The sequence below is a fragment of the Cervus elaphus genome, chromosome 18 (assembly GCF_910594005.1).
Source record: "Cervus elaphus chromosome 18, mCerEla1.1, whole genome shotgun sequence".
In the NCBI taxonomy this organism is placed as follows: Eukaryota; Metazoa; Chordata; class Mammalia; order Artiodactyla; family Cervidae; genus Cervus; species Cervus elaphus.
Genome location: NC_057832.1, coordinates 69,145,488 through 69,167,445, shown reverse-complemented (window position 1 = coordinate 69,167,445; position 21,958 = coordinate 69,145,488). Strand labels below are relative to the sequence as shown.

At 35.4% G+C, this 21,958-nt stretch overlaps 1 protein-coding gene across 3 annotated transcripts in view; it reads left to right on the top strand.

The window, feature by feature from the left end:
* The window catches only part of SEPTIN7 (septin 7), a 92,395-nt gene that overhangs the window by 56,340 nt on the left and 14,097 nt on the right, over positions 1–21,958 (top strand). For all 3 annotated transcript variants that reach the window (XM_043871639.1, XM_043871638.1, XM_043871640.1), the window contains 6 exons: positions 7,942–8,042; positions 8,867–9,001; positions 15,066–15,183; positions 18,202–18,294; positions 19,315–19,411; positions 20,666–20,717. In XM_043871639.1, the coding sequence (XP_043727574.1) occupies positions 7,942–8,042; positions 8,867–9,001; positions 15,066–15,183; positions 18,202–18,294; positions 19,315–19,411; positions 20,666–20,717 (596 nt within the window). The remainder of the gene's footprint in view (positions 1–7,941; positions 8,043–8,866; positions 9,002–15,065; positions 15,184–18,201; positions 18,295–19,314; positions 19,412–20,665; positions 20,718–21,958) is intronic.

Sequence of the window (21,958 nt, the reverse complement as noted above, 5' to 3'; positions counted from 1 at the left end):
CATAAATGTTCTTGTATATATCTTTTGGTGGACATAAGTACTCATTTCTGTTGTGTATGTGTATGTATATGCACCTGTGTGTATACATAAAGACGTTTCATTTTTTCCCCTTTGATTTCTTAAAGATTGAACATGTCTTTTATACTCATAAATTGTTCAGATTTCATGAACTGCTTTGACCATCTTAATACTTACTATTTTTTCCTTCTTGAGATTTGCAGATGTTTCTTATCGAGATAACAGTCCCTTACATTTCAGTTATTACAGGTAGTTTCTCCTAGGCTGGTATCTGTTAAAAGATGGGAGAAGCTCTCAATTTGTCAGAATTATATTTATATTGGTCTATCTCCAGAATAATGCTGTCTTAAACTCACTTTGCCTTCTTTTAAGGTAATACTTCAAAGGTTACCTTAACCTTCTGTTGTGAATGTTTTCCCAGCTCTCCCTTTTTTGAAAACAAAGGCATAATTAGACTAAGGCTATCTCTAGTAATATTTTTAAAACAAAGGCCTGTGTACCACTATTAAATCTCCTCCTTTTACCAAAAATGAGACCTTTAATATTTGAGAACTAGATTGATCCTTATTAAAATCCCAGAGAAGTGTATCCCTTGATATACTGGAAACAAGATGAAGGTCGTCTGAACTCTTTTCTCCACTTATCTAGGAGAGAACATGACATGTTCCTAGTCATTCAGTTGTTAGAGAATAGAATGTAATTTTCTTTTACAGTTGAGTGGTTTTTCACCAAGCTCAATAATCTAGCAGATGATCTACTCCTGGAAGCTCTTAAATTCTCTCAGTGAAGAGTGATCAGAAGTATTACATCTTAGCCCAGACATATTAGACCAGGAAAAACATACAATCCTGAGTTTCAAAAAGCAAATGTCTGCAATTTCCCTGACCTGAAGGCTTTCTGGAACACTTCCAACTGTCAAAAAGAAGAAGAGAAGTAACATCCTGTGATGTGGCCAAATAGGGAGTGAAGTTTCTATAAAGACCACAATCTCATAATCTCTTCACCAAGCATTATTTATTTACAAGAGGCTTGTATCTTAAAGAAGAAATTCCTTCACATTCACAGTCTTGGAAGAAAGAAAAACTATCTACTCTGAGCAGACAAATGATTCTGAGTTTCCAGTGTATCAGTGGTTCTGATCTGAGTGAACTTTTCAGTAATAGATAGAAGTCTCCTGAGATTAATTCCCAACATCCTATCTTTGGCCTTAGAAACCTAAGCTGTGCATTTCCGAATGTGAGCTGACATTCTGGTCCTGTAGTTCTTTATACCAGTCTTCTCAAAGTACACTGTGCTTCACAATCATTTGGAAGCCTTGCTCAAACAGTCTGTCAAGTCCCCCTCCCCATATTTGAGGCAGAACCCAAAGAATTTGGCATTTCTTCTAAGTTTCCAAGCTATTCAACTGCCAGTCTGGGTACTGTACTTTGCTGACCACTCCTTGTGTTTCTGGCCTGCTGTGGACTGATTTCATCCTATCTCTGTGAAAGAAAGTAAGAGAATGAACTGTTTTTCCGAGTTCTTTCAGAATATTTCTAATTGAATGAAATGGCACCATGCTACTTTCACTTTGATCCATATATATATTTTCCCAATAGACTAATTAAAGTTATAGAAAAAATTTGAACACTTAAGTCCTACTTCAAATTCTAATCTCAAACATAGATGCTTAGATTAACAATTTTCAAGAAAAACATTATTAATACATACAATGTTATATACATGGTAGCAAATTTTACGATCTTCTTATATTTGAAAATTTTTATATCATATTTCATTTCAGCAAAAGTTTGCCAGCTATCTCCTAGGGAAAGGAGATAGTTGGCAGCCTTCCTCAGGAAAGACCATCCTTTATTCTGAGACTAAGTCCATTTCAGTTTCTTTTGTGAAATGACAGTACTAGATTTGTTTTTACTTTCAGTTTTTTTTTTTTTGAAAATTTTATTACTTTTATTTGGCTTCGCCAGGTCTTAGTTGGAGCATGTGGGATCTAGTTCCCCAGCCAGGGATTGAACCGGGGCCTTTTGCATTAGGAGTGTGGAGTCTTAGCCACTGGACCACCAGGGAAGTCCTTTTTATTTTTTTTTCCCAGATTTTTAGTTGGCAGCCTTATGTTGGTCATCTTTAAAACTTTTTTCTTGGTTTATGAAGTTTAATAAATCACTATTTTAGATTAGATGGGTACAAAAGTTTTGGAGGTGAGAAGAAGTGAAAGCAATGCATCCTGTCCCTGAGATAACTTCTTATGACTCCTTGAAACATCTTTTAGAGTCCAGTTAGGAAACTCTGCTGTTAATGTTGGTCCAGTTTTGATAATTTTTTTGAAGCAGTCATACACAGAGCAGGTATTTGAATACTTGTCTTTTACCAGGTTTGGGGGCTAGAAGGATGATGGACACAGAGTTCTCAAGTTTGTCACAGTCATGTGAAGGATATAGCAGTCAGTCATGATATAGTGAGAGAGATGCTGCTCTAGGGTAGTATAGAGGTGACTTTGGCAAGGTGTATTTTAGTGAAATAGGAATAGAGGGCAGGGTGACAGTGAGTTGGGAAGTGACTTTGTGAGTCAGTGAAGATGGGAATAGCTCTGAAGGAAGGGATGAGAGGGAATACCTAGAGGTCGAGTGTAGGGGACAGAGACAATGGTTTGGTTTTTATTTCTAAAAAGACCTGAAAATGTTTGTATCCTATGGAGAATCAGTTCCTAAGAGATGAGAGATTGAAGGTACAGGGGAACTAGTCTAAATAGTTGTCAAGATGACTCTGAAATGGAAATTGGTCAAATCTCCACCATAGATTGAGAAATTAGCCTCAGGGAAAAAAGAAATCTATTCCAATGAACAGGAGAGAACATTCAAAAAAGCTTCAGAAAGATTGGGGATGGTCTTGAGAACCCTCCTACACTGTTGGTGGGAATGTGAATTGGTTCAGCTACTATGGAGAACACTATGGAGCTTCCTTAAAAAACTAAAAACAGAGGTACCATATCATCCAGCAGTCCCATTCCTTAGCATATATCTGGAGAAAACTCAAATTCAAAAAGACAGATGCAAAAAAAAAAAAAAAAAAGACAGATGCACCCCAGTGTTCATGGCAGCACTGTACAATTATCAAGACATGGAGGCAACTTAAATGTCCACTGACAGATGGATAAAGAAAGTGTGGGGTGGGGGGATGTGTGTGTGCGCACGTGCACGTGTGTAATGGAATATTACTCAGCCATAAAAAGAATGAAACCGCCATCTTCAGCAGCAGATATTACACTAAGTGAAGTAAGTCAGGAGAATGACAAGTACCATATGATATCAATATGTGAAATCTAAAAACATGATACAAATGAATTCTATTTATAAAACAGAAACAGACTCATAGAAAACAAACTTACGGTTACCAAAGGGGAAAGGAGGAGGGATTAATTAGGAATTTGGGATTAACAGATACATACCACATTATATAAAATAGATAAGCAGCAAGGACCTACTATATAGCACAGGGAGCTATATTCTGTACCTTGTAATAACTTATAATGGAAAAGGAACTGAAAAAGAATGTATATATCCATTTGAATGTAAATAAAATGTAAATAAGAAGGATTATATATTTACATACTTTGTCATGAACCTGAAACATTATAAGTCAACTGTACTTCAGTTTAAAAAATTTAAAAAATTTACAGCAACAACAAATTGGGGATGTTTTTGTCTTTCAGTGAAGATCAAGTACTTTGCTGAGCATGGTGGCAGAGATGGTAAGGTAGAGCTTGTGTGCATGTGTGCTTGCTCAGACACTTCAGTTGTGTCCAGCTCTTTGTGACCCTGTGGACTGTAGCCCACCAGGCTCCTCTGTTCATGGGATTCTCCAGGCAAGAAGACTGGAGTGGGTTGCCAAGCCTTTCCTCCAGGGGATCTTCCTGACCCAGGGACTGAACCCACAAAAGTCTCCTGCATTGCAGGCAGGTTCTTTATCCGCTGAGCCGCCTGGGAAGCCCCAAGATAGAACTTGGGAAGAATCATACTAGAAGAGACATGAGTTGAAGGAGCAAATAAAATAATTATCAGATGACCTGGAAATTCCTGTCAGAGTTGAAGTTAATGAAATTTATGGAAAAGCATTTTAGCTGGAAAGGAAAAGAAAGGATTTGGGAGGGGTTTGCTAATAGAAAATGAAAGGGACATGGGAATTAAGATTTCACTGTAAGGAGACAGGGGAATGAGGTATATAGTGGTTCAGAGAGTAGAAGGCAGAATTACAGTGTTTGGATCAAGTTTCTTCTCAGCTCTTTCTCAGTCTTGGTTCAGAAGGAAGTAGTCTTTAAGCATAACTATTCTGTTGGTCATTGCCTCTCTTAAGTATCTTGTTGAACATAATGAAGTATATATTATGATGCTTGTCTTTTGAGTTATTAAGTAATCTAGAATAGATTTTGTGTTTGAGCCAAGTGGAATATCGCAGGCTGTTCAAGTTTCTACTAGTCAAGTCTGCAGAGCTTTGGCTGTAATGCCATCTCCTGAGCAATTATAGGTGGAGGTAAGCTCTTGACAGAAAATTTTAACCCTCTCCTCAAATGTTAATATAGTTAGAAAACTTTATCTTAAAAAATGACTCAAACATTAAGTTAGAAAAGTGTAGTGTGTTTAATAGTCTTTCAGAAATGGAAGACTTGAAGCTGTATGAACAGTGAAAGTTTGATGTTTTCTCAAATTGAAAAACTGTAAATATTAGAAAAAGTGTGAGTTTCTGGAATCTAGGAATCCAAAATAGCCCTTAATTATTATACATAAACAATATAATAGGCTTTAATTTTCTTTTTCAGAGAAAAGCTCATTTGAAAGTGCCTTTGATTCATTCATTCCTTTGGTATTAAATTATGTGTTTAATCTTCGAGAACTCTGAGTGATGCCAGAAAATATGCTGATGTGACCTGCTTAAGTAAAGTGCATGGGAAAGTGGCCATTTGGAATAGATTTCTTAAGAAAAGTTTGAAATTCCTGGACTTGAACTAATTTGTTTTCCATGGATCCCATGAGGATACGTGCAAAACCAGATGATAGGATACAGTTGGATCCTGTGAATGGCACTAGTTTACAGTTATGTTTTCTGGATTTCTTCCACATGTTGCCGTCTTCTTTGTATTTGACCATGTATGGATACACAGAATTTCATAGGCCAAAGAAGAAAAGAAGCTTCCGTATAAAAAGCAGATCTTCATTTGTCTTATCACTCCAATAAAGTTGTTGAACTAATAATTTTTTTTAAACAAGGAAGCAAAAATCTTAAAATTTAAGCTGTTGTGGTGTGTGATTAGTATACAGCTTAGTACTGGAGGTAGAAATGTGCTTTGTTTGGTAATGAGAGAACCAGAAATGGTTTGGAGTAAAATCAGGAGATGATTCATGTAGAACAGTTATATTTTTGCATCAGTTCTAATACACGATACCATGTCATTTAAAATAATTTTTGAGAATTTTTAGGTGAAGGGAAGGTTACTTTGGATATTTCTGCTTCAGTGACAGTTACCATAAATGGATAACTTATTTTTATGAAGGAGATGGAGGTAAATTACATATATATTGAGATGTTAGATTTGAATAGATTGTTCTTTTTTAAAAAATTGTAATATAATTGACATATAACCAGATTGTCCTTTTTAACTATAGGTAACTAGTAGATATATAGAATGTGAATTTCTAAGCCACATGAGGTAATATCACTCAATTTTTTTTAGTTTTGATAATCTATACTGATGAGTCTGATTATTTCCACAGTTATTTTGCCTCTTTCAGATTATTAGAGTAACTCAATATCAGACAGACTGTATTATCTTAGCTATGTGGTGTGAAATAGTATTCTCCCAAGCAGTGTGCAACCATCGTTGATATTGAAGGTGACCAGAAAATATTAGAGCCCGTATCTATTGATGTTTAACTTTTTAAATTTACAGAGAAATTGACACTTCCTGCTATTTAATGTTCAGATAACCAATTTTATATGTTTGGTAGATAAATAAATGTACTTACATTTGGGATATCTAAAATTTTCACTGAGAGTTTACATTAGGGTCAAAGCAGCTTAAAAACCATTGGTCTAAAAGATAAGAACTTTGTCTCTTATTTGTCTAAAAGATTGGAAGCCTTTCTATGAATATGCATGTCCAAATTACAGTTTCAGCAAGTTTCTTTTTTAATAATGCTCTTTTAACAAAATAATCTCTTTTTTTTTCCTTTTAACAAAATAATTTCTGATTGCTATCAATCTTCACTATCAAATTCAGTAGTCACTAAGCCACATGTGGATTGGGAGGATCCCCTGTAGAAGGAAATGGCAATCCACTCCAGTATTCTTGCTTGGAAAATCTCATGGACAGAGAAGCCTGGGAGGCTACAGTCTATGGGGTCACCAAAGAGTCAGACACGACTTAGTGACTAAACAGCAACAATAACAGCAAAGCCACCTGTAGCTGTTTCAATTTAACTTAACTAAAATTGAACATTCAGTTCCTCAGTTGCTGTAGTTGGATTTCAAGAACTTGTTAACCACATGGGTAAGCAGCTAGTATGTATTGGATAGTGTAGATAGAGAACCATTTCCGTCATCTCAGTTCTGTTGAGCAATGCTGCTGTACACTTTTCGCTCAGCAGTCTTAGCTTCAGCTCTTCAGTCTCTTCATCCATCAGCTAGCATCTGTAAGAAAATGTCAGAGGGTAATGGAAAGACATCATCAATTTTTTAATCTGTAACGGTAAACCAAACTTTTCCTACCCAGAAATTAGTCGCTTTTCCTTTCCCAACTCTGTTAATCAACATAGATAGTTGAAATTGTTTTTCATGTGATTACATTTCCCTCTTAAGTCTAGTAGTACTTAATTGGTACCATCCTATGGCAGGTAACATTCAAAGTTTAATTCTTGCCTCTTAAGTTAGCCTATCAACATATTTGGAACCTCTAGTCTTACTAAACACTATATATAAATTAAATGAAAGCCTATTTTTTTTCTGGGAGAATGATTCTCCTTTTCTGTTTGAATGAGTGTTTGCTTTATGTAGGAGCAGCATATGTCCAAGATGAATGATTTTTACATTCTAAAACGGAATTTGGGGTTACAGAATATCTTAGGTGGTAGGAAGAACTGCTGTTATTATTTAAGTCCAATTCCTTTTCTTAAATAGAACATTTTTACAAACTCTAAAAGAACTGAAGATTTTAATCAGAGTTTGTAGCCTGGTGGGCTGACGCCTATGGGGTCACACAGAGTCGGACACGACTGAAGTGACTTAGCAGCAGCAGCAGCAGTAGGGTTTTACCCTACCAGGATACATGTTTTTTCAATGCCTGGATCTTCGCTGGTTGCTTTGACCTGAATGGACAATAACACAATCGAGAAGAAAGTTGTTTCTTAGTCATGACATAAACACAAATGTAAATAATTATAGCCATGCTGAGAAAGATTTGGGAATGGTAATAAGTTCACTTGAGTATTGGGACCAAAGTGGATGGAGATAGTCCAGAAAACATTTACTGCAAATGGTAGATTAAATGTACTTTCTGATAAATCATATTTGATCTCTGTGAATTACTTGATCATTCAAGCACATTGTTTATTTGTATTATTAGATGTGCATTTATGTTGTTTAAGTTTTATATGGCTTTAGTAATTAGTAATATTTTATCAGTTCCTATTTTCCTTCTCTATACCAACTATGAGCCGTAAACCCATTATTTATATATGTACTTTTCTTTTAAGTAACCTGTACACTCAACAGCTACAGTAATTGATTCTAAAGAAAGTGGCTGGGTGGGTAGATTTACTTTACAAAAAGCTTCCTATTTGGTTTTGATTAACACTTGTCTCCCTACATCTTACCTTGTAGGAAACCACAGATATAATGTATGTTATTAATGTCTGTACACAATGACTCTTACAGGTGGAACAATCCAAAGTTTTAATCAAAGAAGGTGGTGTTCAGTTGCTGCTCACAATAGTCGATACCCCAGGATTTGGAGATGCAGTGGATAATAGTAATTGGTAAGAAGGGTTTGTCCCTACTGCTTTCCATTGCATTTGGGAATAGGGCTGGTTAGACTTTTTTTAATATTTTAGATCTTCTCACCTATGGTTACTGAAATTTAAGTAATATGGCTTGGGTTCATATATCAACTTTGCCACTTACTTGTCATTGTTGCTTAATTTCTTTGAAATGATTTCCTTTTCTATAAAATGATGATAACACTTTTCATAGAATTATTTTGAAGATAGACTCCAAAACATAGATAAAAGAATTCTCATTATTATAAGAAATTTGAAACTTTTCATTCTTTGCTATTAATTTTATCTGTTTTCTGTCACACCCTAATTTAAATATGATTTTAGACTTTCAGTTTTTCCGTAAGTTGTAAGTGAAGAAGACATCCATGAGTTTCTATTTGGAAATAAGATAATAGGAGCTTATAAAAATATTTTAATTTTTCTTTGAGTTCTGCATTATTTTTGAAGTAAATTTCTTCAACTTTTGAAATTCCTAAATAAATTCATCATGAGGCTTCTGTGTTAATCTTTTCATTTGAAATCTAAAACTCTCTGGATGTAATTTTTCATGTTGTAAAGTGTGTTTTTTGTTATTTAATCACTTAGTCATGTCTGACTCTATAGTGACCCCATGGACAGTCTGCCAGGCTCCTCTGTCCATAGAATTTCCCAGGCAAGAATACTGGACTGGGTTGCCATTTTCTTCTCCAGGAGGTCTTCCTTACCCAGGGATCTTGGTGGATTCTTTACCACTGAGGTATCTGGGAAGCACTGTTCATATGTGGAATCTCAACTTAATTATTTTATTTATTTGCATTCTACAGCTGGCAGCCTGTTATCGACTACATTGATAGTAAGTTCGAGGACTACCTAAATGCAGAATCTAGAGTGAACAGACGTCAGATGCCTGATAACAGGGTGCAGTGTTGTTTATACTTCATTGCTCCTTCAGGACATGGGTCAGTACCTGAATACTTCCGATAATCTTTTTGTTGTTTTATTATTACTCATCTTTGGGTGCATGTGTTAGTAATTCTCATCTCTGTGGAGTACATTTAACTATACAACTTGTGAAGTACCAAATTCCTCATAAAAATGATTTATAAAAAATGTAAGCCCTAGCTACGCTAAAAATGATTTTACTTTTTAGTTTCTCATGTGTAAAACTGTGCTTCATGGAGAGGAATATTGTTTTCATCATGGTTTGGTGTCTCATTGTGGCTAATTTAGCTTTCTTGTTGAGCAGTCTGCCACATTAAACAATCAAGTAAGGAGAAACACACATAACAATTAGCTTAGACATATTCTAAGAAACTCCAAAGATATTATTTATTATACATCTGGTAGAGAACATTGCAAAAGAACTTAAGTACCAAGGTTATCATGTGCCATTTCTTTCTTCACTAAATCTATTTCACTAATCTTCTATTTTACCTTAGCTGTCACAGTCAAATTGTTTAAGTATCCTATCATCAGTACTAACCTTCTACTTATTAGGAGTTAAAATTAAGATCTGAGTATTTAGACATGTATCTGATTTGATTGTTCTGTTTGTTTGTATGGCCAGCTTGTACTCCTGTTTTGGTTGTTTGTATTTCTTTGTCATTTTGAGGAGATATGTCTGTCATCATCAACTGCAGATGTTTGTACTTACTCTTCTTTAAAGTGAAAGTGAAGTCGCTCAGTCGTGACTAACTCTTTGCGACCCCATGAACTGTAGCCTACCAGGCTCCTCCGTCCATGGGATTTTCCAGGCAAGAGTACTGGAGTGGTCTGCCATTTCCTTCTCCAGGGGATCTTCCTGAACCAGGGATCGAACCTGAATCTCCCACATTGCAGGCAGACCCTTTACCATCTAAGCCACCAGGGAAGCCCTCTTCTTTAGTCTTTGGTTAAATGACTTAGCATAACTCTTCCCCCTGATGATTGTAACTTGACCATCTTCACCAAAAGGGACTGGACTGTTTTATAGCATTAGACTAAATGGCATTAAGTCATCTAACACCCAAATTACAGTAGTGTAAACCAGTTCCTTCAAGTGAAAGTGAAAGTCTCTCAGTCGTGTCCAACTCTTTCTGACCCCATGGATGTCCATGGGATTCTCTAGGCCACGATACTGGAGTGGGTACCTTTTTCCTTCTTGGGGGATCGTCCCAACCCAGGGATCAAACCCAGGTCTCCTACAATCCAGGCAGATTCTTCACCAGCTGAGCCACAAGGGAAGCCCAGGAATACTGAAGTGGACAGCTTATCCCTTCTCCAGCAGATTGTCCCGACCCAGGAATTGAACCGGGGTCTCTTGCATTGCAGGCAGATTCTTTACCAACTGAGCTATCAGGGAAACCCACTTTCAAAAGTGTACCTTTCTCTTGTTTTCTGCTTTCTTCTTTACCTTTTGCCTAAGATAGGCTAAGTGCCCATTATTACCATCTTGGTTGAACAGAAAGCCTTAATTTTATAGTTTACCATTTTTGCACTGTCTGATTGTAGTGGTGCAGCTATTTCTTTTTCATTTCTAATATTCTTCTATAGTTTTCTCAGAAAATTATATATTTAAAGCCCAAAATTGACTTATCTACTTAAAAGGCTAAAAAAAAAACAAGCAAACTCAAAATACCATACTGTATGGTTTTTTTCTGAGAACTTGTTAGTTTCTTCTTGAATTTTTATGTATATGTATATTTATCATTCTAATATAACTTGTTAGGGCTTTTTCCTGAAAGCCAGCAAAGTAAACTCTTAACCTGTAGTTAAGTCAATAGAAATTTGTCAGTTTATATCCACTTTTTATTATTTTAGATCTTTTGGACTCTCTCCAACATTTAGTAATTCTCATGAAATCACATTTCTCTTATCCCTGAGGGAAAATATAGTCCTTAAAATTGCATGGGAAATACAATTTTTTTTAAAAGAAAAAATTTTGATATTATGTATAGTGGCTTGGGACCATTTCTTGTTTGTCACAAGGGATGAGAGTTCCAGATTTTAATTTCTTATGTATAACAACGTGCTTTTGAGTAGTTTGTCAGCTTAACTATTTTTAGAAATGAAACAAAATTTTGCCCACTGGTATATGCTGCTGTGAATTAAGTGACATAATATGACATTGAATTTTCTGTAGAGAGTTCCAAATTCCATGCTCACTAAAGAGTGAAATTCCAGGCAGCATAGTAGAGGAATTATGACCTTTCTACCTGGGTAGTCCCTGGATTCCCTTTTTAGAGGTTCTGTTTTTGGAGTAATTATATATTGGTCCAGCAGTGTATTTTCTGTGTCCCTTACCCCACCAAGTGTCATCACTGAACAAAAGGTTAATATGTGATTTCAGCTGTTGTTGCTTCATTTCCTTTGTTCAGTGGTTGGTAACTAACTTGGAACTTGAATTTTTAAATGGTGTTTTTACAAACCTTTTGAATTTTGATTGCTACTTTGAAAAAAGTATCAGTTTTATATAGATTTTTTTCCCCTTAGAAATGTATATATGTATGTATGTTTAATAACTATTTGTCATTTGCCCTCTATTCATTTTACTTACTTTGCTGTAGGCTTTGAGGTGTTAAATAATTTTTTCTCTCTGTGAGTGTTTGATCGCTCAGTTGTGTTCGACTCTGCAACTGCATGGACTGTTGCTCCTCTGTCCCTGGGATTTCCCAGGCAAGAATATGGAGTGGGTTTGCATTTCCTTCTCCAGGGTATCTTCCCGACCCAGGGGTCAGACCTGGGTCTCCTGCATTGCAAGTGGATTGTTCAGTGTCTGAGTCACCAGGGAAGGGTTTATCTTCTAGAAATTCTATAAAGGACTTTCCATTGTGTTAAAAAAAAAAAAAAACTTAAAAATTAGATTTGTTGGAAAAGATGACCTGAAATAAAATTAATGGATAGAGGAAAAATTTCAACCAGATTATAATCTGTTGTGAAATAAGTGTTTTCTGTTGGCATTTTGTAAGCTTTTAAAATATGTATTCTAGTGTAAGAGGGCAGAGGGTTTTATCAGGGCTTTTATAAAGGTTATATCTAAAGTTTAATTTTGTAAAAACTGATTTAATATTCTTCAGCCCTGTCATTTTATGTTTGAGAAGTTGACTTCCCTGATTTCCTTGTCATGGCTCTTTTCAAGTATCTTTCTCTTGGAAAGTTGAAATAATAAATGTTCTGTGAATGTTGTTTTACTTTAAGCGTAAAATCTTGTTAACTTGGATTACAATTTAATGTTTTATATTAAGATTCATTAAAATTATAGATTAACTGAATTCTTTTCTGTCATCAGTTTAATGAGGTGGTAGTGGTAGTAATTTAACTTTGTCCTGCATATAATCTGGAAGGTAAACTCTAAAAATTTACAAATGTGAGATTTTAAAAAAAATATATAGTGGAAATAGTTAAGTTTATTTTATGTGCTCCATATTTCTCTCTTAAAATTTATTTTTTGGCTCTGCTGGGTCTTCAGTGCTGCATGTGGGCTTTCTCTAGTTGTGGTGAGCAGGGACTGCTCTCGTTGCGGTGCCTGTCCTTCTTATTGCAGTGCCTTCTCTTGTAGAACATGGGCTCTAGGGCGTGTAGGTAGTTTGGTAGTTGCTGCACATGGGCTAAGTAGTTGTGGCGCAGGGGCTTAGTTGCTCTACAGCATATGGAGTCCTCCCAAACCAAGGATCAAACCTGTGTCCCCTGCATTGGCAGGCAGATACTTAATCACTGAAACACCAGGGCAGTCCCAAGTCTGAGATTGATTGACTGAGCCATGGCTTTTATATTTAGTGTTACGGAATGATTGATGAAAAACAGGCAAAAACTTAAATATTTTCTCAAAATCAAAAGGTTTTTCAGTTACCACTAGTGAGATAAGTGTGCTGTTTGTAGATAAATATAGTGTTATTCCAGCCACACACTCTTTCTGTAGTGTTCTCGGAATCAAAATTCAAAGGATTTAAGATGAGAATTAGAATTGAAGCTGTCTCATTTCTCCATTTCTGCCTTCCTGCCTCCTTACCCTGTCTTTCTGCCAATCAGTGCGTCACTACCACAAAGAAGTATAGTGTTATTCATTAGTAAAAAAAGGAGTATCTCATTAGTCTCTGGACCCCCCCAGTACACCCAACAGTGTATATATTAAACTATAGTATGCTAAGAGAACTCAAACAAGGGCTTTCTGTTTATTTTAAAATATTTGTCCATAAAATTTATAATGAAATTAGATCTTTATTCCATTTTCCTCATGTTTTATGAAAGCTAAGGAATACTGTATTTCTACGTAGAATACTGCTGCTATCTTCATTTATTTTGTTAAATATTAATTTTTAGTCTATAGTGTATTCTGCATGTGAGGAATAGCTGATTTTCATTTACAGTTATTCAAAGATGTAAGGAAAATTACAGCAGCTTAGTTTTTTAGCCAGGACATATTTGGACACCTTTCAAGTTTTGGCACTGTACTACATATTACAGAAGAGATGAATGAGACAAAGGCCTTTGCTGTTAACGATCTTCTAGTGAGAAGACAAGTAGGTGGTTACTATATGACAGATTCAGTGTTGTGATCCCTTAGGCTTCTAGTCTTAGGTTGGAGAAGAATTCTCAGAGGAAATGAGAATAGTAAGCTAGGTCCTAAAGGACGAATAGGAATTAGGCAAGCCAGCTAGATTGGGGATGGGAATGGAGTTGTTCCAGGCCAAGGCAATATGGCCAAAGTATGGTGATTTCAAGATATTGTGAGAAGTTCAAAAAAGCTGGCATATTGGAAGTAGAAAGTAGCAAAAATGCTAAGGGATGCTGAGAGATGAGGTGAGCTGAAGAGGTTATGTTTTCATAGGCTCTGTAGGCCACACTCACTTAAGGAATCTGGCTTTAGTAAGGTTTTCAGTCTGGGAATGACTTGATTGGAATTGGATTTTAGAAACATCATACTGACTGCAGTGTGCATGGTTTTGAGGGAAACTAGATAGATCCTTGTCATTATCAAAGTTTGTTGGCCTGAACCAAAGTAATGGAAAGGAGATAAATATATAAATATTTTTATTTGTTCAGCAGATTCTGGTGAATCTTTGGAATGGATAAATAGAGGAAGTTTATCCAATCTGAATCCTATGTTTCAGCTTTGAGTAACTGGGTGGATTGAAGTGTTACTTACTGAGATAGAAAGCATAGAAGGGGAGTGGGTATTTGGGGGTTCAGATGAACTTTTGATTTGAGATGCCAAAATGGAATGTCCGAGTAGTATTTCCATCAGGTAAACACAAGCCTGGAACATAAGAATGAGATCCGGGCTAGGTGTAAAGACTTGGGAGTTATTGACTCATAAAGGATATTAGAAGTTGTAGTTAATGATAAGCTCAGAATGTAGAGAAGAAAAGACCTAATAGAGAATTCTGAGTCATGTACCTTTTAAGGGACTAGCTTACAAAGAGGATCCTGGAAATTACCTTAAGTGAACAGCTTGTGAGAGAGTAATGTCAGTGCTGCATAATGGGCAAATTAAAAAATACCATTAAATACCACAGTGTTTATGAGTTGGCTGCTGCTAACTAATTATATTAGCAGCCTGAAAGTATTTGATGACCTTAAAAGTATAGTGGCCAAGTGGAGGCAATAGTTAGAGTCTAATGAATAAAAGGGATGATGAAGAAGATGTTCTTTTGAGCCCCTTCTCTGAGAAATATACTGGGTAACAAGAAGTAAAAGAGGATTATAATTTTTCATTAAAAACAAGACAGATTTTCCAAATTTGAGTGATAAGTAGAGTCTCTTGTAGGAAAGCTTATTAGGAGCCTTTCTTAATTTTCTGATTCTACACTCGGGTCCACATGCTGTGACCAGGGTGTTAAAACACAGGAGTCAAAGGTTTCTTAGGCATTCCAGTGCTTGAAATCCTGTTCGTCCTAACTGTTGCTGGCCCAATATACATCTTTAGAGAGTGCTTCTGATGAGTAAATGAAGTAGTTCCAATGTATGTAATTTTAGCATTGGAATGTGAAAAATCTGTTCTCCCAAATTGGTCAATCCAGTCATATTAAATATTGTGTATTTCAGACTTAAACCATTGGATATTGAGTTTATGAAGCGTTTGCATGAAAAAGTGAATATCATTCCACTTATTGCCAAAGCAGACACACTCACACCAGAGGAATGCCAGCAGTTTAAGAAACAGGTAAGTAAAATGAGTTTGGGAATTCTTAGGATTCTGATACTCTTCATGTAATTTGCAGTTTTCCATATTTTCATTATAATATGTACAGTGTGTTCCTCCTGCTACTTTACTGTGTGTGTGTGTGGTGGTTTACACTATATTAAAAATAGCTGTTGAAAATAGTCTCCTGCTTTAGTTTTCTCCTAGGAGCCCGTAAGTATTATCATAGTGCGCTTCTGTGTGTATGCTCAGTTGTTTAGTTGTGTCCAATTGTTTGTGATCCCATGGACTGTAGCCTGCCAGGCTCCTCGGTCCGTGGTGGTCCATGGAATTTTCCAGGCAAGAATACTGGAGTGGGTTGCCATTCCCTACTTCAGGGGATCTTCTGACCCAGGGATCAAATCTCTGTCTCTTGTGCCTCCTCTGTTGTCAGGAGGATTCTCTGCCACTGAGCCACGTGAGAAACCATAATGCCCTTATCCTTTGTCAATTTAAATAAGACTACTTTAGATGTTTCTGTATAGCTTCCACCACCACCTGTCCCCACAGGCAGTCTCCCACATTGCAGGTGGATTCTTTACCAGCTGAGCCACAAAGGAAGGCCCATTTTAGATGTTTCTGATTAGCTTGTGCCACTGCCCTTCCCCACACCGTTTATAGAATTACTTTCCTAGACTGAATTACTGGGGAGAGGATTACTTTTTTAAAGGGTATAATTATTTTATTACCCCCCCCCCCCCATTTTGTCATGGTGCTTTCTCAATAAAACAGTCAAAATTTTTTTTATGACAGGTATGTTTGTTCCAGTGCCTTGCCAGCATTGTCATTTTTTTTTTTTTTTAACTTTTTTGGACTAAGGTGGTACCTAATAATTTCTTTAACTTTCAATTTTCCAGAAAAGCAACATTTTAAATCAGGGGTTTAGTTTTCCCTCAGTGTTGTCTTTTTGGTTTACTATATATTGTATTTTATAAAATGTAGGATCAGTTTCTGGAACTACTTTGCTATTCTAGTAGCCTATTTTTAAATTTTAGGCTAGTGTTATGTCTTTTAAGAGCTTCCTTGGTGACTCAGACAGTAAAGAATCTGCCTGCAGTGCAGGAGACCTGGGTTCGATCCCTGGGTCAGGAAGATCCCCTAGAGAAGGGAGTGACTACCCACTCCAGTATTCTTGAGAATTCCGTGGACAGACGAGCCTGGCAGGCTATAGTCCATGAACACATGGACTATAGAGTTGGACACAACTGAGCATCTAGCACTGTATGTCTTTTGAATTGAGGCTAAGTTGTATAATATTTTAAAAGAGATTTTAGAGTTTATTATCTCTTACTGTCCTTCTAGTCTTTTGTAACAGAGTACTTTGGTTCGTCATCTTCTTCAGTATGAATTTTAGAATAACTTGAAAACTATTAGAAAAATGAAAACCTGTGGAAATTTGCTTTGAAATTGTGTTAAATCCATATAAATTTTTAGAATGTTTTACTACATCATTTTTACTGTATCTGATATTTCTACCAGGAAATTTTTTATTTTACATTTATTAGCTCCATTTTTATTTTGTAATTTGCTGTTTCTAAGTTCAGATACTAATCATATAGTATAGTAATACTTCTGTTTTATCTTAATTTGGAATTGTACTAAAAATGAAGAAATAAAAAAGGTGAATAAGCAGTGATCTCTACTTCCAAATTGGTCACTTGCAGTGGTTGTCAATTTACTTTTTATTTATTTATTCTTTTGTTTAACCAGAGGTGTTTTTCAGAGTCATGTAGAGAACTTTTTCAAAATGATTTATTGGACCATAGCTCTACTAGTTGGTTTTGTAGGTTAAGATACAACTTTGTATTTGTTATTGTGAAGATGCTCACTCAGGCTTTTTTAATATACAACCTCTGACTAAAAGTCATTGCTCTTAGAGCTAGCTGCTAGTCTTTCTTTTTTCTTCTAGTCATGTATCAGGTTGGCCAAAAAGTATGTTCAGAAAGTGTACAAAAAAACCTGAATGAACTTTTTGGCCAACATTAGGTTGACACATAATCTGACACCTCATTATTTATTCTTAGGTTTTTTTTTCTAAATAGATACATAACCCAGTTGTAAAAGATATGTGGTCTTGTTTATTTCCATGGCAACTCTGTCTGCTTTGGTAGCCTTGTAGCACATTTTGTTTCAGGTCCCTTTACTGCTGCTGGGGACCCTGGCAGTGAGTGTAGCATTAAACTACCAGTACAGGCAGGGAGCTAGTTTTAGGTTTATTAGCCATCAGTTTGTTTGTTATAAGTTTGAATAGGATAGGTATTCAACATTATTTGGGTGTCTGTATTCTTATTTGAATTTAGAGTGATTTTGGACTCAATAAATTAATCTGAGGTCATTTCTGATGTTACTAGTAAGTTATCTTTCTTTTTTTCTGTATTCTCATTGATTATTATTATGAATTCATTAGCTTCTTAATTTCCAGGGCATGTTTTCTCCCTGTGTGCTTGCCTGATCTTTCATCTGTTGCTCCTTGATGTGTGTGTATGCACATGTACATGCAAGGATATTTTCTGATAAGTGCACATTTTTTTTCCTAGAGCCAGTGCTATACTTAATTTTATTTACCTTTGCTCAATTCACTAAAAACTTTAGGTGAGTTTAAGCTCTGTTGATTCAGCTGAATAAAATAGTTGGTAAGAATTTGTCTAAAGTTATCTCAGTCATTATAAATAAATGACCCAAAACCACTAGAGAAGAAATCAACTAGTGAAGCCGTTTCTGGAATCTTACATCATTTTTAGAACTCTTTGGGTGTTGTAACCTTATAAGTTTAACATTTCTGAAGCAATTGGATTTAGAGAATGGTACTTATGTATAAACTTTATAGGAAAAAAAAACACCAGCATACTATTTTGGTTTTAAATTACATTTTGCATTGTTGAAAAACAGTAAAGGAACTGGAGCTAAAGACTCAGGAATCTAAGAAGAGTATAATAAAAATAAAGCTAATATCTAAAATTATATGTGGTGCTCTTTTACTAACTTTCTCTTTCATCTTAGATAATGAAAGAAATCCAAGAACATAAAATTAAAATATATGAATTCCCAGAGACAGATGATGAAGAAGAAAATAAGCTTGTTAAAAAGATAAAGGTAGGTTCATTCCCACACATACACTGACATGTTGTAGGGCCTTAGAAACACTATAATAGGTGCTGCAAAGGCCAGAAGTAGTGGTGGTTATCGGGGCTCCTGAGGGCCCAGTGGTTAAGACTGTGCACCTCCACCGCAGCGGGCCCGAGCTCAGTCCTTTTTCAGGGAGCTAAGAATCCCACATGCCATGTGGCATATGCATATATAAATGTTTTTAAACAATTGACTTAACAAAATAAGTGAGATTATTGACTATTTAGTTCACCTTTATGATTAACTTTGTTGTTTGACTGTTATGTATAATAAAGCATTATATGGAATATAGAGATAAGTAACAGTTCTTGTTTTCAGATGGTTTTCAATTAACTGATTTCATATTTTATAATTTCCCCCCTTAGAAACAAACAGGTAATGGGAATGAAAGGGGAAGCATAATGAGAAGACAAAGGATTTGCTCTTAAGCACTATTGTGCTTATTCTTTAAGAGCCAAAAATAGGTTTTATTTTGTTCTTTTATAAAAATCAATCAAAAATCCATTCCAACATAATTTTCTATATTTTTAACTTATAGTGGTTTCCTGAGTACCCTGGATCTAAAAATGATACATTGATTAATAACGTTCTCTGCTTCTAGAGCTATTAAGGTTGATTTATGATCAAGTAGGCAAACTAGCCACAAGTCTCATTTTTTCCTTCTAGCTGCCAATATATTTTTTACCCTTTAAAATTTTTCCAGTATGAAACACTTCTTTTTGGAATGATGCTTTAACAATCTGATCAGTATATGCCTTAATATTCTTAAATTTTAGTGAAAGTATAATTTCGTTTATTGTTTACATTGGTAACAATGTCATACAATGGTAATTTACTAAATAGTAATTGAATGACCTATAAAAGTGAATGCAAAAACTGTTGGGGTAATAATATTTTTTGCTTACCTGCTGAGTAATGTAACTTCTTTATTCTTGAATTTGTGAGGACTACAGAGATGTATTTGAACAAGAATACTTTGTTTTATAGGACCGTTTACCTCTTGCTGTGGTAGGTAGTAATACTATCATTGAAGTTAATGGCAAAAGGGTCAGAGGAAGGCAGTATCCTTGGGGTGTTGCAGAAGGTAAGGTTTTCTTCAGTGAATGGCTTTCTATAAGATCTCACAAATGTTATAAAAACTTTGTATTTAGTAAGTAGTGTAATATGCATACTGCATTGATATAGTCTAGATTTTCAGAGATCTGCATTCAGTTTTGTTGAGCCTCATCTCCTTATTAAATACATTCACGTTTCTCAGACCTTATGTCCTGCTGTGTCAGGCAAGTATATGTTAAATCTTAATGTTGTAGTACTTTAGAAGCCATTTGTCAGTATTCATCCTCCCACCTCTGCCCCACCATTAAGGCTATTCCTGTTTTCTTGTTTGAAAACACACTTACAGTGCAGGGGTTCTTTATCTGGGGCCCAAAAATTGCTTCCAAGGGATCTAATAAACCTTCTGAACCTGAAAACAGTTTTGGAGAAAAGGCCTGTCATTTTTATCTGAGTCTCAATTGGGTCTGGGACCCTAAAGAATGAGAACAGCTGTCAGAAGCCCAATTGAAACATTAGTGTTTTGCTTTCTTCGGGGGCAGAAGTCAGCTTCTTGGCATCACATCTTTAGAGCAAGAAAGTTTGTTATTAAGAGATCCTCTATACTAATTTTTTTAAGAAGTTTTAAACAGCAGTATAATCTTAGTTATAGAGTCAATTCTTGGAAACCTTCTTGGCATTAGATATGTTTCCCAAAATTTGTGTTCATTATACTGGTTTATACTAATATTTAATCTTCAGTGTTATAGTAACTTGGAATGAAGATTGAGTTATGATTACAATTTGTTGATATTACTTTGAAAACATACATAATTTTTAGGATATTTTCCAAGTTAATGTTCTTACAAGTGACTTTCCCAACTAGAGATACTGTGCTCACTCTCAGCTCTTTTCATCACCACGTAACCTTCAGTTTCTGAGCTGAGACTTTAACCACTAGTGTAGACCTTAGAAATCTGCACAGAGGAAATTGCTTTGTATATTTAGTTTTAGGTTATCCCCCTCCAAGAGTGTTCTTTTAGTGATACATTAAAAAAAAAAAAAGAACGTTGAAGTTCTTGGCTTAAGTTTTCATTTTGGTTAACTTGAGGTTTTTCTAAAGTGATTCCTCACCCACCCTTGACCCCCAACATTAAGTACTATTTTACAGTGTTAAAGTCTTAATGAAACACTGACCTAAGATATCTAATACTTTGTATATTCTCTCATTGTTAACTCCCAGTTTCCTTTGAAAAGAATGGGTTTAGTGGAAGTAATACATATGGTCTGATTTTTTTTTTTGTAGTTGAAAACGGTGAACATTGTGATTTTACAATTCTAAGAAATATGTTGATAAGGTAAGTGTAAGCAGTGATGAAAATAACACAAATTTTTCTTTCCCTAAATAAAATTAGTCTCAGATTTAGTTTTTTGTTTTCTATAAATTTATCTAATTTAAATTGGTATCTTCATTCTAGCACTGGAGCAAGCACTGCCTAGAGACAAATTTGGATTACTTTGCCAAGGTTTTAAACTCTAGAGGAAAAATACAAAACAGGCTGTGTGACTAGAGATATATAGGAAAGTGGGTCTTTCAATCATTGTACTTTGTGTTGTGGTTTAATACTGAAAGAAATATGGAAGTAGACAGGAATAGGCTTTTGCTCCTTTTTAATGTGAAAAGCTCGTGGAAACTGGAAGAGAAGACTTAAGTTTTAGGTCAGAAGCTGGACTTCAAATATTTAAAAGATACAGAGCTTAGTAGCTGGTGAGTGGAGCATTTTTTTTTCTCCTAATGTTTTTAGGAAAAACATTAGTCCTAAATTGTACCTTGTACATCTGATGAAAGAGAAGGAAAGCATGTGAAAACAGGACAGTGAGTTAATTCTGATTAGAGGAACCAGGACCTGAATTAGAAAATTAACAGCAGAGAGGAAATTCTGAAGAAAAAGTTGAAAAGATCCAGAGATAAGGAACAAAAAGAGGATCAAAATGAACCTCATTGTTTTCATGTTGAGATAAATTCCTTCCTTATGCTATTTCATACCCTTTTGCTCTTTTTTTCCTCTTTCATCATGCTTGCTTCTCCAGACCCTCAATACATACTGTTCTTTTCAGCCTCCAGTTTTAGATGTCCGTCTTAGGTTGATGTCTCTTCATTTTTATACTACTCTCCATTTTTCCCAGTATACAAGAATTTCTTTAGCTATGTGGAAGTAACAGGAATATTGATGATAATTGGAAATCATGGAACAACAAGATCATTCTTAAAAGTGCAGGGGAAAATTTGAGTCAAACTGCTACCTCAAGAAATATACAAGAGAGGGGAGTGAATTTTGAAATTGAGATTGCTGTGTAATTGATTTTTCTCAAAAGAACTCATGACTAGATACTCTGATAGAAAGTAGATGATGGTGTTAATTCAGCTACAGCAGTTGCCAGGCCTCACACAGTGGGAGAAGAGCAAATGCACATGAAAGGATGTTCATCTTCCTTGGTTTTGAGAAAACAACGCTTCAGGTTCTATTACAATCTCTTTGCTTTCTCTTCCATTTTGAAAATGTGACTTCAGAAGAACTAATAATCTGATGATTTTATA